The sequence below is a fragment of the Squalius cephalus genome (assembly GCF_949319135.1).
Source record: "Squalius cephalus genome assembly, chromosome: 7".
Lineage (NCBI taxonomy): Eukaryota > Metazoa > Chordata > Actinopteri > Cypriniformes > Leuciscidae > Squalius > Squalius cephalus.
The window spans coordinates 18,783,499-18,798,241 of record NC_137128.1 but is presented as its reverse complement, the minus strand read 5'-3'; the positions used below and the strand labels follow the sequence as shown (position 1 = coordinate 18,798,241).

The following is a 14,743-nucleotide window of genomic DNA, read 5'->3' as shown; positions in this document are numbered from 1 at the left end:
ATGTCTCTGAAAACTTGGTTAGTATATGTCTGTTGTTGAATATTTCATACTTGAAATATTGAATGTTCATACTTGCATGTTAAAAAACTGGCTGGAAATAAAAGCAGTAGAAATTGAGAGAACATTTCTTTCTTTTTTCTGCTTTCAAATAGTCCTGCAATTGATACTTTGCAGTCACGTGATATTTGGCGGGCAACTAACGCGGTTAGTGCATCCAATCGCACAACAACTATCTGGCATGTCGTGTACACCTCAAAACACCAACTTTTGTATATTAAAACTGGCAATGTTCTGGCAAGATCCTTGATTAGTTTACTGGTTTTCGTTGCTAGAGAATGACGTTCTTGCCCGCCAGCCAGTACAACTGACGTCACGTGCAAAGTATCATATTGATATTGACTGGCTTTTCATTCAGGCCAGGAACTGGATGCTGTCAATCTAAGAAAAACCCTTCAACCCAAAGTATTATAATACTCAACCCATTAAAAAATATCTTTATTAGATATTAGATGTCAAATGGACAAATGGAAAGGAATGGAAATTTATATATATATATATATATATATATATATATATATATATATATATATATATATATATATATAAATAATAAATAATAAAAAAATTATATATATATATATATATATATATATATATATATAGACAGAGTAAAACAACATATATTTGGATGAAAGCTACATTAGTTTGATTGCAAGTCAACCTTACACAGGAACCTACAAAAATGAATGCTGAACATTCGCTGCCTAAGTAAACAGGTAGGGCTTCTGATGACTTTGAGTACACATATTTAAATATGATATACGTCGCAACACTGTGCTTTCGTTTAATCTTAATTTTCAACTAGTTCATGTTCATTTCGGTAAATTACTTCCCCCAACCCCAACACCAACTTCCTTAACTGACTGGTCCTGGGCAGCACAGTTCACAGTTTCTCTAGTAACCTGACCATGACACAAGTGCACTTGTTACAAAAGGGTTCTTCCTTTTACTTTTACTTAATGTTCAAAAAAAAGCAGCCTTACATGGGTAAGAATTTGAAATAAACGGTACACATAGGAGCCTCACTTTCATGACAGTGCAGTAGAGCCTCCGAATCAGTCCTGAGGCCTCCTTACCGACTTCAGCTTCTGTTACACGCTTCCACGTTTCACGAATATCGCTGACGTGTCCATGTGAGGTCATCATCTGGTTGTAGATACAACTATGATAAGGAGCTTTTCCTTCTCCCGAGAAGAACAAGTGATCCTTCGGCGAAATGTCCATCACTTTAGCACAGATTCCAAGAAAGACGTCATCAATGTGAAAGGAAGCGTTTATGGTGAGTGAAGCTTGATAGATTCTGGTAACTACATCTTTGGAAAGGACATACCCAGATCCAGGGGTGTAATCTGGGTAAGACACCCACGGGTACATGTCTCGGGACACGTAGTATTTGCTCTCTTTGTCTCGGACGGGCGGCGAACCGCGGTGCACCCTTCCTATCCAAAGGTCTTTGGCGTTCCCACGGCCGATCCCTTGCAAGTAGCGAATCAAGTTGGGAATGTGGACAAAGACGTCGTCGTCCGCAGACATGAGGAACTGGGAATGGTGGCAGTAGTTTTCTTTCCAGCCAAGCTGCAAAAGTAGCTTCAGGGTAAGGTTGTGGAAGGTGTCTTTAAAGTCCTGCTGGATGAGGTCATGATATCTTTGGTCCTCAAAGAACAGTTGCTTCTTAAGTTTGCTTCTGTACTCTGGTTCGGGATGGAGGCCGAGAGCAAACAGCACCTTCACCGTAACACCCAGCGTTTTCTCAATGTACGTCTCATTTCCCCAAGTAGAGCGAATGGCCTGTCGTCTTTCAAAGTTCTCAGAGGAGCTTTTCACAAAGAGCAGGAGCAGAATGTCTTTTCCATCACACTTCCTCTCGTTGTTTATGAGGTATCTGTACTTTAGAGCGTCTTCCGGATTGACTCTTAAGCTTGCGTTAATGAACGTGAAGCTATTGAGAAGGTGGCGGTAAGAGAAAGACATTACGTGGCTTACAATGTTATTGTCAATTTTTTCCCAGTACGTCATGAACAGTAAAGCACTAAAGCACACTGATATCAGCCGTAGTTGGTGTTTTTTGAATCTAGGCATTTTGAGAAACATTATGACTTTGGCTCCAGTTCCGATTCTTGAGATTCCTGGCTAGGTTTCATCTAGAGTCATGATGGCCTTCAAAACTTGTCCAAGTCTTGGAAATCTGAGAAATAGTCTGGTACTGTGATTGCTCAGCTGCCACTGATGTTGAAGCTCTCGTCATGACAAAAGATCAATGAGGTTCACCCAGTGTGATTGTGGAAGTCTGTAAGAGAAAGGTACATGATCAGCTGATTTTCCCTGCACAAGGATGACCAAAAGCCCTATTCGGACGTGATTAGTTTTACAAAGGTAGATGGAGCAATGTTATTTTACCACAGGACGTCTATAATAATAAAGGCCAATTCACACGGGATAAGATATCTCAGAAAAACTAGCAGAAGTTGGAGGGGTAAATCGTTTTACGCACCGACGTCAACTTCCTGTTGTCATGTGCGTATTACGTTGCTTCCTGATATCACGTGCGCAAACACATATAACCTATATTTCTATATAAAACAGTTAGGTCTGGTCGAACAATGTATTAATTAACTTCAGATCGGAATATGTTGGTAATAACGCTAAAATAAGTTTTGTGCCTCTAACAAGTGCTTTCGACTTTCTTTCTGATCTGAATGGTATGTGGAAAACACTTGAGTTTTGCCACAGACTTGTCCCAGCGTCTAGATCGCAACTGAATGCTTTTTCAAGCGTCTCCATACTTGAAAAAACGAGGAAATACTACTTTTAAAACAGGAAATGATGGAATATTTATTTACAGCGGGTCTATTCGCACAGGATTAGTATTACCTGAGGTAATTTTTCCAGACCTTTTTACTGAAGGTAAAAGTCGCCGTAATCTTTACTGGCATTGTCAAATCACTGAGAAGCTCTGGTAATAATTACTTTACCCCACCTCTCCATGGTAAACTAATCCCGTCCGAATAGGGATAAAGACGAGACGACCAAGTGGCCGTGATCAATTACAGGAATATCCCAGATGCCTGAACATTCCGTGATGTGGCTCAACTTGCACTGTGGGCAAGTTGAGCCACGTCACAGGGTGTTCAAATACTACTTGTTGTTTTATACCAAATATTACTATTTTAATAAATTACTAGGACATATTGTAATGTCATATAAACCTTATTATTTTGTATAATATTAATGGGTCTTAAATATAAAAAATGATGTAGAGTAAAAAAAATAGGCTGTCATCATTTGCTGACCTATGGAAGTAAAATAATGTCAAATGTTTTTGAAACAAAAAGCCTGTTGAATTGCACTACTTGAAATAAATAGGCATTGCATTAACCATGCTTGCATTTTTTTTTTTTTTGCATTTGCATGGGCTGAAATTCAACATGGTTGAATATTTAAGCTGTAAAAACATTTCAAACACATTTTCATTATTAAAAATTCAAAAATCCATATTCACCTTTCATATTTCACTTCCAAAATATTCAAACTGTTTAAAAATACAACCTATAATATTCAACAGGCAATTTTCGGTCCATTTTATTTCGCTTTGCAAATTCGCTTCCTCAAATTCAGTGGTTCAAATTCGACAGTAAATTCAACGGAACTGCAGGAAAAGCAGTAGATTACCGAGCATACTCTCCATCTGCTGTTAGTCGACCTCACCAGCAGGAGGTGCAAGCGTGTGTTGTGACGAAGACCAGCAACAGTTAGAACAAGCCATTCATTCATGAAACTCATTTACAGCAATGTAAGTGTATTTGTGATGTGCTGCATGCAAGCTATTAGGGTTTCCCTCAATACTTAAGGATTCCCCTGCTGGACATATAAAACGCTTAACGTAGCTTAATGGACTAATTACAGTGATATAAAAGACCAAACTCGCAGGCAAGCAGATGGACTCAAAATAACGCGCAAAGCTTAATGCTGAGCGTTTCCCAGTGATAGACTGGCATAAAGTTGGCTTGACGTTCGACTTTGGTATACACGTTTCTAACTTCAATAGCATTTGAATAGAACGACTTACAGTCATAAAACCAACTGTAAAGTGTTCATGTAGTGTCAGGCATACTGCGCACCCTTTGGATTTTTTATATTTATTAAAATAAATTAAACTAAGTTTGCTATAGAAGTTAGAAACGTGTATGCCAATTTTGTATGCAACTTTTGAGACGGTCCCTAAATGTGCGAATGTCCAATGTCAAGCCAATTTGACATTTATTAGGCTACATTTAGTCATTTATTTAGCAGACGCTTTTATCCAAAGCGATTTACAGTTAAACTAACAATAGGAGGACAACAACAATATGCAAGTGCTACTATGACTCTTCCCAGTTTAAGCTAATGCAATACACATAGGCATAGCCTACTATACTAATATATATATATATATATATATTATATATATATATATATATATAGATAGATAGATAGATAGATAGATAGATAGATAGATAGATAGAGAGAGAAGAGAAAGTGTTAGTATTGATCAAGTGTTGATTTTATGCCATATCACGAAACGCTCAACATGAAACTTTGCGCGTTACGTTCATATTCTTAGTCCATCTAGCCTATATAGTAGCCTACAGCCTACATCCCCAATAAGGTGCGAGTTTGGTCTTTCATATCACTATATTAGTCCATAAGCTACGTTAAGCGTTTTGTCCCGACGGAAGGGGAATCTTGAGGGAAACCGATTATAATCCCGTTCATGGTAGAGAAAGCTGATGACATGTAGGCTACACAGGGAAAGTAAAAATGAAGTTATTGAATGAAACATAAACACAGCTTCTGTGTCTTTATCATCTTTTCCGCATATATACTGACACAGATAATCATTTTCATTTAATGAATGAATGACTTGTTCTAAACTGTTGCTGGTCTTCGTCAACAACACGCGCTTTTGCACCACCTGCTGGTGAGGTCGACTAACAGCAGATGGAGAGTATGCTCGGTAATCTACTGCTTTTCCTGCAGTTCCTTTGAATTTACTGTCGAATTTGAACCACTGAATTTGAGGAAGCGAATTTGCAAAGCGAAATAAAATGGACCGAAAATTGCCTGTTGAATATTATAGGTTGTATTTTTAAACAGTTTGAATATTTTGGAAGTGAAATATGAAAGGTGAATATGGATTATTGATTTTTTAATAATGAAAATGTGTTTGAAATGTTTTTAATTGAAATATTCACAGCTTAAATATTCAACCATGTTGAATTTCAGCCCATAAAAATGCAAGCCCTAAAAATACAATGCGTTTAAATGCAAGCATGGTTAATGCAATGCCTATTTTTTTTTTCAAGTAGTGCAATTCAACAGGCTTTTTGTTTCAAAAACATTTGACATTATTTTACTTCCATACTGACCCTCATGTCGTTCCAATCCTGTATAAGAATATATTTATGAGAAAAAAAAAAAAAAAAAAAAAGTATTTTCTGTACCATGTTGCTTTGGACCCTATTGACTAATAAAATGGACAAAAATATTCTTCAAAATATAGGCCTATGTTCCACAGAAGACAGAAAGTCTAAAGAATCTGGAAGTACATCAGGGTGAGTAAATGACGGAATCAATTTTTGGCGAACTATCCTTTTAAGGTTATTTAAAACTGGCATTGACAAAATGATCATCTCCTATCCTTACGTTTCTACCATTAGACATGACTTCTGCTAAGAATATTCAGATCAGTACAGTCTAATATACTGATTAAATAGTATTTTAGACTAATTATATTGATTATAATCAATTATACATAATCTTGGAAAAACAGAAACTGAAACTTTCTTTTTTACATGCAAATCCATCACAGTAGTGCTACACAAAGAATCGTCCTTCAACTTTCAGCGGTCATTGGATGCATTTCATTCAAAGTGAATGGTTTAGAAAGCTTTGGTGGTTATTTCTAATGCCTGCCATTTCGAAAATTCCTGTTTTGCATGAATCTAGTCTATCAAACTGTCAACCAAGCAAGGTTTGTTACAAAAGCCAAGCTCTACACCCCGACATGTAGCAATCCTTGTTATGTCAAACTTTGCTAAATTTGAGTAACTTGAGTAACCTTTCCATTGAATTGGCAAGTCTAAGATTGCAAGATTTTGCCAGTGTTTGACCTGATGGAAAGAGCAACTACAAAAAAAAAACAGTATTTACAAATAATAGAAGAATAAAACAATGATTTCTCTGTACAATTCTAAAAGAAAATCGAGCATATTCTCACATCTAAAGTTATGCGATGCAAATATTATGCAATGTAAATGCAAATGTGAAGAGAAAAGCAGGGGGCAGGGATGGGGATACATGTATTTAAAATATGTAGCCTATTTGAAATACAAAATACTATTTTGCATTTTTTATTTTGAAGCCTATGAAAAAAAAATTATTTTGTATTACAAATTAATACATTTAAGTTTTGTATTTTTGTATCAAAATACATAAAATACTTTGCAGCAGTCAACCTCTTTATCAGGATGCTGATTTCCTGTAGGCTATCAACTAGTTGAGGCCCCTAAAACCCCAACTTTCATGCATTAACCGCTGCTCTAAGACTTAATTTAGCATTGGGTGAGTGACTTTTCAGCATTTATAAGAAATAAGATAGGGTGAGGAATCAGAATAGATTCCAATAGATTTCACCCTATAGCGATCCTTCACTGAATGGCCGATTTCACATGAATATTTTCAAAGTACAAAATATTATATTTGTATTTAAATAAAATAAAAATGTCCACACTGTATTTGGTATTTTATTTTGATCATTTTTAAGTGAGGTATTTCGTATCTTTATTTAAAAAAAAAATAATTTTCATGTATTTATGCCCGTCTCTGTTTTCTTTGTTGAAACCCAATGACATCCCTGATATCTGTCTGGGTCTAAGATTTAAGAGAACACATGATGTTTTCTCGTTGCGCAGATTCAGAGGTAGCTCAGAACAAGGCAATTCAAAATAGCAGACCGTTACACTTTTAAGATTACCAAAATTATTTGGCAAGTTTAAAAAAAAAAAAAAAACTCCTGAACAAGAATGAAAAGAGAAGTGTCAATTTGAAGAATGTTTCAGTTCCCACCGAATGATCATTACTGTATTTCTCAGTAACTCTGAAGACCCTGCAGGGGTTCAGATGGCACAACTTTGATAAGCTTAGAAGGCTATACCAGCATTCACAGCAACAAGATGTTGTTAAAAACAGGATAGTTCACCCAAAGATTTACATTTTGTAAATCTAAATGACTGCTGCAATTTAGATTTAGTTACCCTAATATGAACGAAAACAGTTCTTCAAAATGTATTTTGTTCCACAGAAGATGATAAAATAATTATCATTTTTGGTGAACCATTCCTTTAATTACAAATGGGAAATTGACAAGTTTCACAAAAAAATCGTTGAAAAAGTTAATGCTAAGAATAAAGTAACTTTTTAAACATGAATCATTTTAACTCAAGTGGAGTTCACCAGTATATTCAACTGATGTATTAGGTAAAAATGAGAACATAGCACTCTGTCTCTTCTATTTAAAACACAAAGTTGTTAAATCATAAGTTTGAATGTAATTCAGGTATCTGAACGCTCAGATGTCAGTCATACAGAGGCCACAAACGAGAATCAGGACACTTTTGAACATAAACTGCATAATATTTGCAAAATAACCACGTCAAACCAAGTAGCAACTGCAAACAAAATAGCCTAATGCTGGACTGATCTGATCTCTTTTTATATACACAAGTGGTTGACTTTAAAGCAAGTGTTAGTGGATGTGTGAAATCAGCTCTCCTCACGTTCACACAGAAGCAGAAAGTGTCCAAACACCCTTTACTTTGAACACTTTGAACAAGAAAAACACTCTTCCCTTATAAGTATTCCAGTATAACTGTGTTTTATCCTTTTAGACCTTTTTTAAACTTTTTGTGTGTGTGTGTGTGTGTGTGTGTGTGTGTGTGTGTGAAATGGTTTAAATTAAAAGCGTGTTCGTGCTATATTTCAGCTTTATGTTACGTTTGACGCGGCATATAATAAGGGATATCGCAAGGTAAATGTGATGACTATACTATGTGATCACATATAGTTATACATTATAATGACAAATTTGTTATTCGGCAAATAATATTTTAAAGTAAACCAAAAAATTAAAGCATTTGAGTATAAGAAGGACTTACCAGGTCGGTTGACAGCAGTTAACGCTGTCCTGGTTTGCTCGTTGTCAAACTGTTGCTCTGAGGAAGTTGTAGTGAAGGGAACTAACCACGAGGAGGAATGAATGTGAGAGTGTTTAAGAAAAAGAAGGACACTCCCGTATTTGTTTAAATGTGTGTTAAAGGGGACGCGCCACGCGCGTGAATAACTATAGGCCTAACGTTACATATTTCGTGTAAAGGTACAGTTGATCAGTCTAGTCTCTAGTTGATGCTGCTCTGAAGCCCTTAATCACACACAGCGATGCTAAATTTGCTTTTATATGACATATAAAAGCATTTATACTATATGGCATAAATATTTCATAGAATAAACCCTGCAGCAACAACAAAAAATGTAAATTATTGATAACAAATAATATAATCCTTCCGCCAAGCTATTCAGAAAACTTTAGCAGAATGAACACACAGAGATGCAACTTATGTAATAAGGTCAGATGTTAAAACAGGACTAATTATTTAAAACAGCACTTTTAAACGTTAAAGGACGATCGTATGGACCTTTTTCCACAGAGTGTGATGACGTGTTGTAACGGTCATCAGCATCGTAGATCCTGCTAAGTTTTTCATATTTTCAAATGACAAAAAAACTAGTTAAGGCTACCGTGAGAGTGTTTCTAACTTAACGTTAATTACAGCGGCTGTGGGAGTGATGGTAAATTGACATCTTTCTCTCTTCCAACTCCCGTTATCAATTTCTCTCTATTTTTTCCCCCTCTTTTTGAAAGTTGTAAAAACGCTACTGTGGAGTTTTTGAGCAAATGGGAACATGAAAAACATTTAATGTAGACTCACGTTCACAGCTAGGCCTATATTACCAACTATGACGACTTCCGCGAAGTTATGAGAAACCCGGAAATGTGAATGGGTCAATTGACCCTTTGCCCCTTAGTTACTGTTGCTATGTACGACAAGCCATAGGGCTCTCACGCCAGACATCATGTTGTCAAGCAGTGAAAAATAGGCTACATCACAGAGTAAAGAGGACACTGATGTGCAGACAGATAGAGCAGGTACTTTTGGTATGAAACAGTCTCAGCTTTCAAATTTTGTCATTTAAAAAAAAAATCACTTCTGTTTTGTGGCTTTTTAATGAGTCGTGAGTCGTGACAGATCACTAGTGCCTCAGTTCAAGTGGCACGTGAATCTGTGATATTTTCCTTCTAGTTATAGCATGAAATAAACATGAATGAATGTCAGAAGGTATGTCGTTTCAACCATGGAAAGATGTCAGTAGACACCATTTTTCAAGTTCAAGGCCACCGACGTTAATCTACAAAGGCCCTGTCCCACACTCCGGACTTGTGGACTTCCTCAGAGTCCACACTTTGGTGACGTCATGTAGTGCAGATCTATAGGGCCCTTGGCGCGAGTCCACGAGAGCGCATTGAGAGGTATCACATTTTTGCTTATCTCCATGTCAACGACACAGCCTAATTTTACAGTTCTATATTTTGATATTGTGCATGCCACCTGGGCACTGGACAATAGATACATCATGCTTATTTAAATGATGTATACAGTTGTACATAATAATACATAATGTTCCATTTGAACTAAGATTACAATTTTAACACATAATGAAAATGTGCATGAGTTTCAGATGAATTTACAGGTTTCAATATTCATACTGTGTTTATATATGACTCAGTAAAGCCCTGACATTCAGTTCTATTTATTTAATGAATCATAATGCGATCGTATTATTCAACGCACTATTATTATGTTTGAGACATCAACCACTGCTCGATGACCATAATGTTTGTATAAACTGTAGGTAACAACTAGTAAAATATACATCTAGGTAATACAAAACGTAATATTTTCTTCTCAGCCATGTCAACAATTATCCCTGAGTGAAATCTCCTCCCATCTGTTGTCTGATTGGCCTTTCGCAAGGATTCCTGGGTAGTTAAAGTGCGTGGAGCCTGCATCTATGCGGGCTTCGCGGAAGACCGCTTCAAGGGTACAAAGGGGGCGCTGCTGAGCACTTCAGAGCGGTAAAATGCTGAATGGGACGGCCTACGGATTCGTAGACTCAGCGAGTACGCGCAATTCAAGTCCACGAGACCGAAAGTCCTCATGAAGTGCGCCATTTGGGACAGGGCCTAACTCTCAACAAAGACTTTTTCAAATCCCTATGGGAAAAATACTTCCGGAACCAGAGCCGCAGAAAAAGCGGGAAGACACTTCCGGCCCCTCATCTGTTCTAAATCACTTGGGCCTTATTGCTTCAATAGCCAGCAAACATGAATGTTTCCCTTACATTCCCATATGGGAATACTAACCTTTCTAGATGTTACAGGGTGGGATTTTTTTGTAACAACCAAAGAGAAGCTACACAGAACGTTCCCGAATGGTTATTTTTAGGTTTTCTTTAATGACAATAAACTAACATTCCCACTTCCCAGAACGTTAAAACGTTAGAACGTTTTTATTTTTATAACCATAAAAAAACTATGTATATCACATTTTTCATTCTGACCCAGCCAGGGGCGTGTCTAGAGGGGGGGCACGGGGTGGCACCGGCCCCCCCTGGAATATGATTGGCCCCCCCTGGTGCCCCCCCAACATCATTGGGCTAGATTTACTGTCAACATGACAATGCCCAACGCCATTGGATCAGAGCGCTGTCAATCACTGCTTGATTTGCGATTCGCAAAGCAGAATCTCTGGTCCGCGTTTTTCAAACAGGAGTCAGGAGAGAGACACCTCGACATGTCACTGTTTATGGTATGCACACTCAATTACAGTATTATATTGTTAATTTCGTTGACGAAAAATGTTCGCCATTATTTTCGTCAACGGCATTTTTCACAGACGAACACGAGACATAACTATATCAAAAACAGTTTTAAATGACAACTATGACGAAAATGTATTGACATTTTCGTCAATAGCCTACATTTATTTATTCGTTGACGAAAATGTATTGACATTTTCGTCAACGAATAAAAAATAGACTAAAATGTTAGGGAGGGACGATTGGGGAAGAGATCCAGTCAGAACTGATTTGCGTTTGTGGTAGATGCGCACATTTGAATTGTAACGTGCTGATACCCAGCGGCACACGAGTTGGAATGCGCTTGATGCTGCATGTCTCACAAATCGTTCAAAAATGTAAACGTCTGGGAGAAAGAGAAGGGCAGACATATGGACAGATCTGAATAAGAGTGACGACGCGAAAGAGAGCTTTATTCGGTATGTTTTTCTTTGCGAACACACACACACGCGACCCGAAGAGTGCAGCCCTGCATAACGTTAGACAGCTAAGCGCGCTGCGCGCAAAGGACTGAATTGAGCTCTCTTTCGCGTCTGAATGGACAAATACACACAACATGTCCGTTTTTGAGAGTATTCACGTAAACACAGTAGGTTATGTCTTTACAGAACGTACAGTTGTGAGAATATCGGATGTGCATTAGCAGTGCAATTGGATCTGCACACTCGGTCTTAAAGTGACAGTGCGTAATAAACCTAATGCCTTCTGTACACTTAATATTGTTCAAACAACAAAATAAAAAGAGAAAAGCATTCACTGCTCTTTAATAATAGCTTTAATAAAGATTAATTATATTTAATTCATACAAATAAATATATCTGCTTGAAAGAATAAACAATGATGTATGTAAGACTGCATAATCATTAATTGAAAAAAAAAGACTGTTCTACTTTAGGAGAAGTTTTTCCAGTTGAATTTTTTGATTTCCCATGGGCCCCCCCCTCCCCTCACTGGTTCTTGGTCCCCCCTGTGCCCCCCCATTTATAAAATCCTGGAATCGCCCCTGGACCCAGCTACTCCCAGACTGCAGTACATTAAAGTCTAAATAATTCATTAAATAATAATTGATTTGTAAACAATTTTTTTGTTGACTTGCTGCTTTTGTGCTGTTTTGTGTGATTCAGCGCCCTCTGTGAGCAAGACATTCATATTAGTATAGGCCTGTAATATATTAGCCTATATTATGTATATAAAGTATAAATTCAAACATCTGAGAAACACAATGAAAATATGGATTTTTTTTCAACCTAGAATTTAAGAACAAAAAAACAAAGTTGACATAAAATGCAGATTCTGCACTACGCAGATTTCCAGGTCACTAATTAAATAAGCAGACGTGTGACTGATCATATGACTCATTTATAGCCTACAGACGGCTCTTGCTTCCATTGAATCTCTAGAATTCTCAGGCTGGGGAACAGGATCATCAGGTTTTACAGAAACTTGTAGAGTTCATCCAGCTTGAGGGAGGCAAACCTGTATGCTACATTTTGGCTTTCATATACATTTATGTCAAGTTTTTAATGTTGTTTATATGTCTATGTGGTGTTTTAATATGCTTTAAGACAAACCATGTGCAGGTTGCAGAAGTGGAAGGTCAGCTTGTCAGTGCTCAGACCATATTCCACACACACTGCAACAAGTCAGTTTCGTCCCAAAAGGAAGCCTCTTCTGAAGCAGGCTCACAAGAAAGCCCGCACAGTTTGCTGAAAGCACCCTGTCCAAGAGCATGAATTACTGGAACCATGTCCTGTGGCCTGATGAGACTAAGATAAACTTAGTTATCAGATGGTTATGACTAAGCTCAGATGGTGTCCAGCATGTGTGGCGATGCCCTGGTGAGGAGTACCAAGAAAATTGTGTCTTGCCTTCAGTCGAGCATGGTGGTGGCAGCATCAAGGTCTGGGGCTGCATGAGTGCTGCTGGTACTGGGGAGCTGCGCTTCATTGAGGGAAACATGGATTCCAACATGTACTGTGACATTCTGAAGCAGAACATGATGCCCTCCCTTCAGAAACTGGGCCGAACGGCATGACAACGACCCCAAACACACCGCCAAGATGACGACTGCCTTGCTGAGGAAGCTGAAGGTGAAGGTGATGGAGTGGCCAAGTATGTCTCCAGACCTGAACCCTACTGAGCACCTGTGGTGATCCTCAAGCAGAAGGTGGAGAACCGCCATGTGTGTCTAACATCCAGCAGCTCCGTGATGTCATTATGGAGGAGTGGAAGAGGATCCCAGTAACAACCTGTGCAGCTCTGGTGAACTCCAGGCCTGAGGATTAAGGCAGTGCTAGATAATGGTCACACTCTGGACACAGTTTTGACATGTTCACTTAGGGTGTACTCACTTTTGTTGCCAGCTATTTTGACAATAATGGCTGTGTGTTGAGTTATTTTCAGAGGACAGTTAATATATACTGCTAAACAAGCAGCACATTGACTACTCTAAAATATCTCAAAGGTTCATTTCTATAGTATTGTCCCTTGAGAAGATATACTAAAATGTTTGCTGAAATGTGAGGGGTGTACTCACTTTTGTGAGATACTGTACATATTAAAATTATATTAATACATATTCTGTTCTCAGAGTGCAGAAAAATGAAAAATGAAAATGAAGAGTGGTATAACACGAGTCTATGTCCCCTATCCTGTGTTATTCTTATTAACTATTTCAGACTGACCTCAAGTCAAGTTTTGGATTTACTTGACCTTGGTGATCCAGGGTCTGTCTGTCTCTCTCTCTCTATCTATCTGTACTTATTTATTGTGCTATTTATTTCAGTTTATAATTAAGTTTATAATAATTACCTTCCAATTTCCTATTATTTGTCATTTTATTTGATTATTTGTGCCGTACTGCTAGCATAGGAATGCTATTTTGTCCTTTTTGAAACTGAGCCAGACAATGTTTAATGGAATAAAACACTCATTTCAACTATTTAACCCAGTGTTAAAACTAATTGCTGAGGTTTGTCATGTTTTAAATGCATTAACACCATAGACCTACACTCCCTGTGTTCTACTACCGGTCACATTTGTGACTAGACATAAAAGACATTTTTTCATGGACTTTTCAATAATCTTTTTACATAATTGACATGGACTGTTTAATATCCACAAATACCATACAAATTCATATATGTCATCTCAGAAAGAAAAAAAAAAAAAAGAAAAAATTTGGGATTCAATGGGTTAAGGCATGAAGAAATGTTTTTCACACGACAAAACCTTTAAATATGTAATTTTTGGTGATCAAAGATGAGTTTTAAAGGAGTTAAAATTATTAACAAAGGCAGACTTTAATGCTCATGTTCTTGACGACTCAGGAAGGCAGTGTTCAAAAGCACAGACAGAGAACACACTACTATCAAAATATATTTTATTCTGGACTTTTCATTTGATCAGACTCAAATCACAATAGTCAAATCAACATCGCAGTAAGTGATTTCTGCTGGAGAGTGAGCAAAATAGAAAAAAAAAAAAAAAAAAAAGGAGAGAGAGAAAGAGGGAAAAAGTCGATTAAAGATGATCTAAAGTGAGACAAAAAAAAAAAATCACTGAACAAGTATTTGCATGGTCCAAGACGTTCTGATATGCCCATGTACGTGCTTTTGCTGAGCGCTAAAAACAACATTAGAATTACAAAAGATTTTAAAGTACAAAATTTTGT

The 14,743-nt window shown here is 37.3% G+C and overlaps 1 protein-coding gene across 2 annotated transcripts; it reads right to left on the bottom strand.

Moving 5' to 3' along the window:
* Positions 1 to 668: 668 nt before the first annotated feature.
* On the bottom strand, positions 669 to 9,160 carry b3gnt5b (UDP-GlcNAc:betaGal beta-1,3-N-acetylglucosaminyltransferase 5b). Of its 2 annotated transcripts, none has more exons than XM_079877233.1 (2): positions 9,084 to 9,160; positions 669 to 2,347 (listed from the first exon to the last, which is right to left on the bottom strand). In XM_079877233.1, the coding sequence occupies exon 2, from the start codon at positions 2,149 to 2,151 to the stop codon at positions 1,024 to 1,026; it is 1,128 nt and encodes a 375-aa protein (XP_079733359.1). In that variant the 5' UTR covers positions 2,152 to 2,347; positions 9,084 to 9,160; the 3' UTR covers positions 669 to 1,023. The 2 variants fall into 2 exon arrangements, with proteins under 2 accessions (XP_079733359.1, XP_079733358.1); XM_079877232.1 differs by lacking the exon at positions 9,084 to 9,160 and adding an exon at positions 8,253 to 8,428.
* Between the last annotated feature and the right edge of the window lie 5,583 nt (positions 9,161 to 14,743).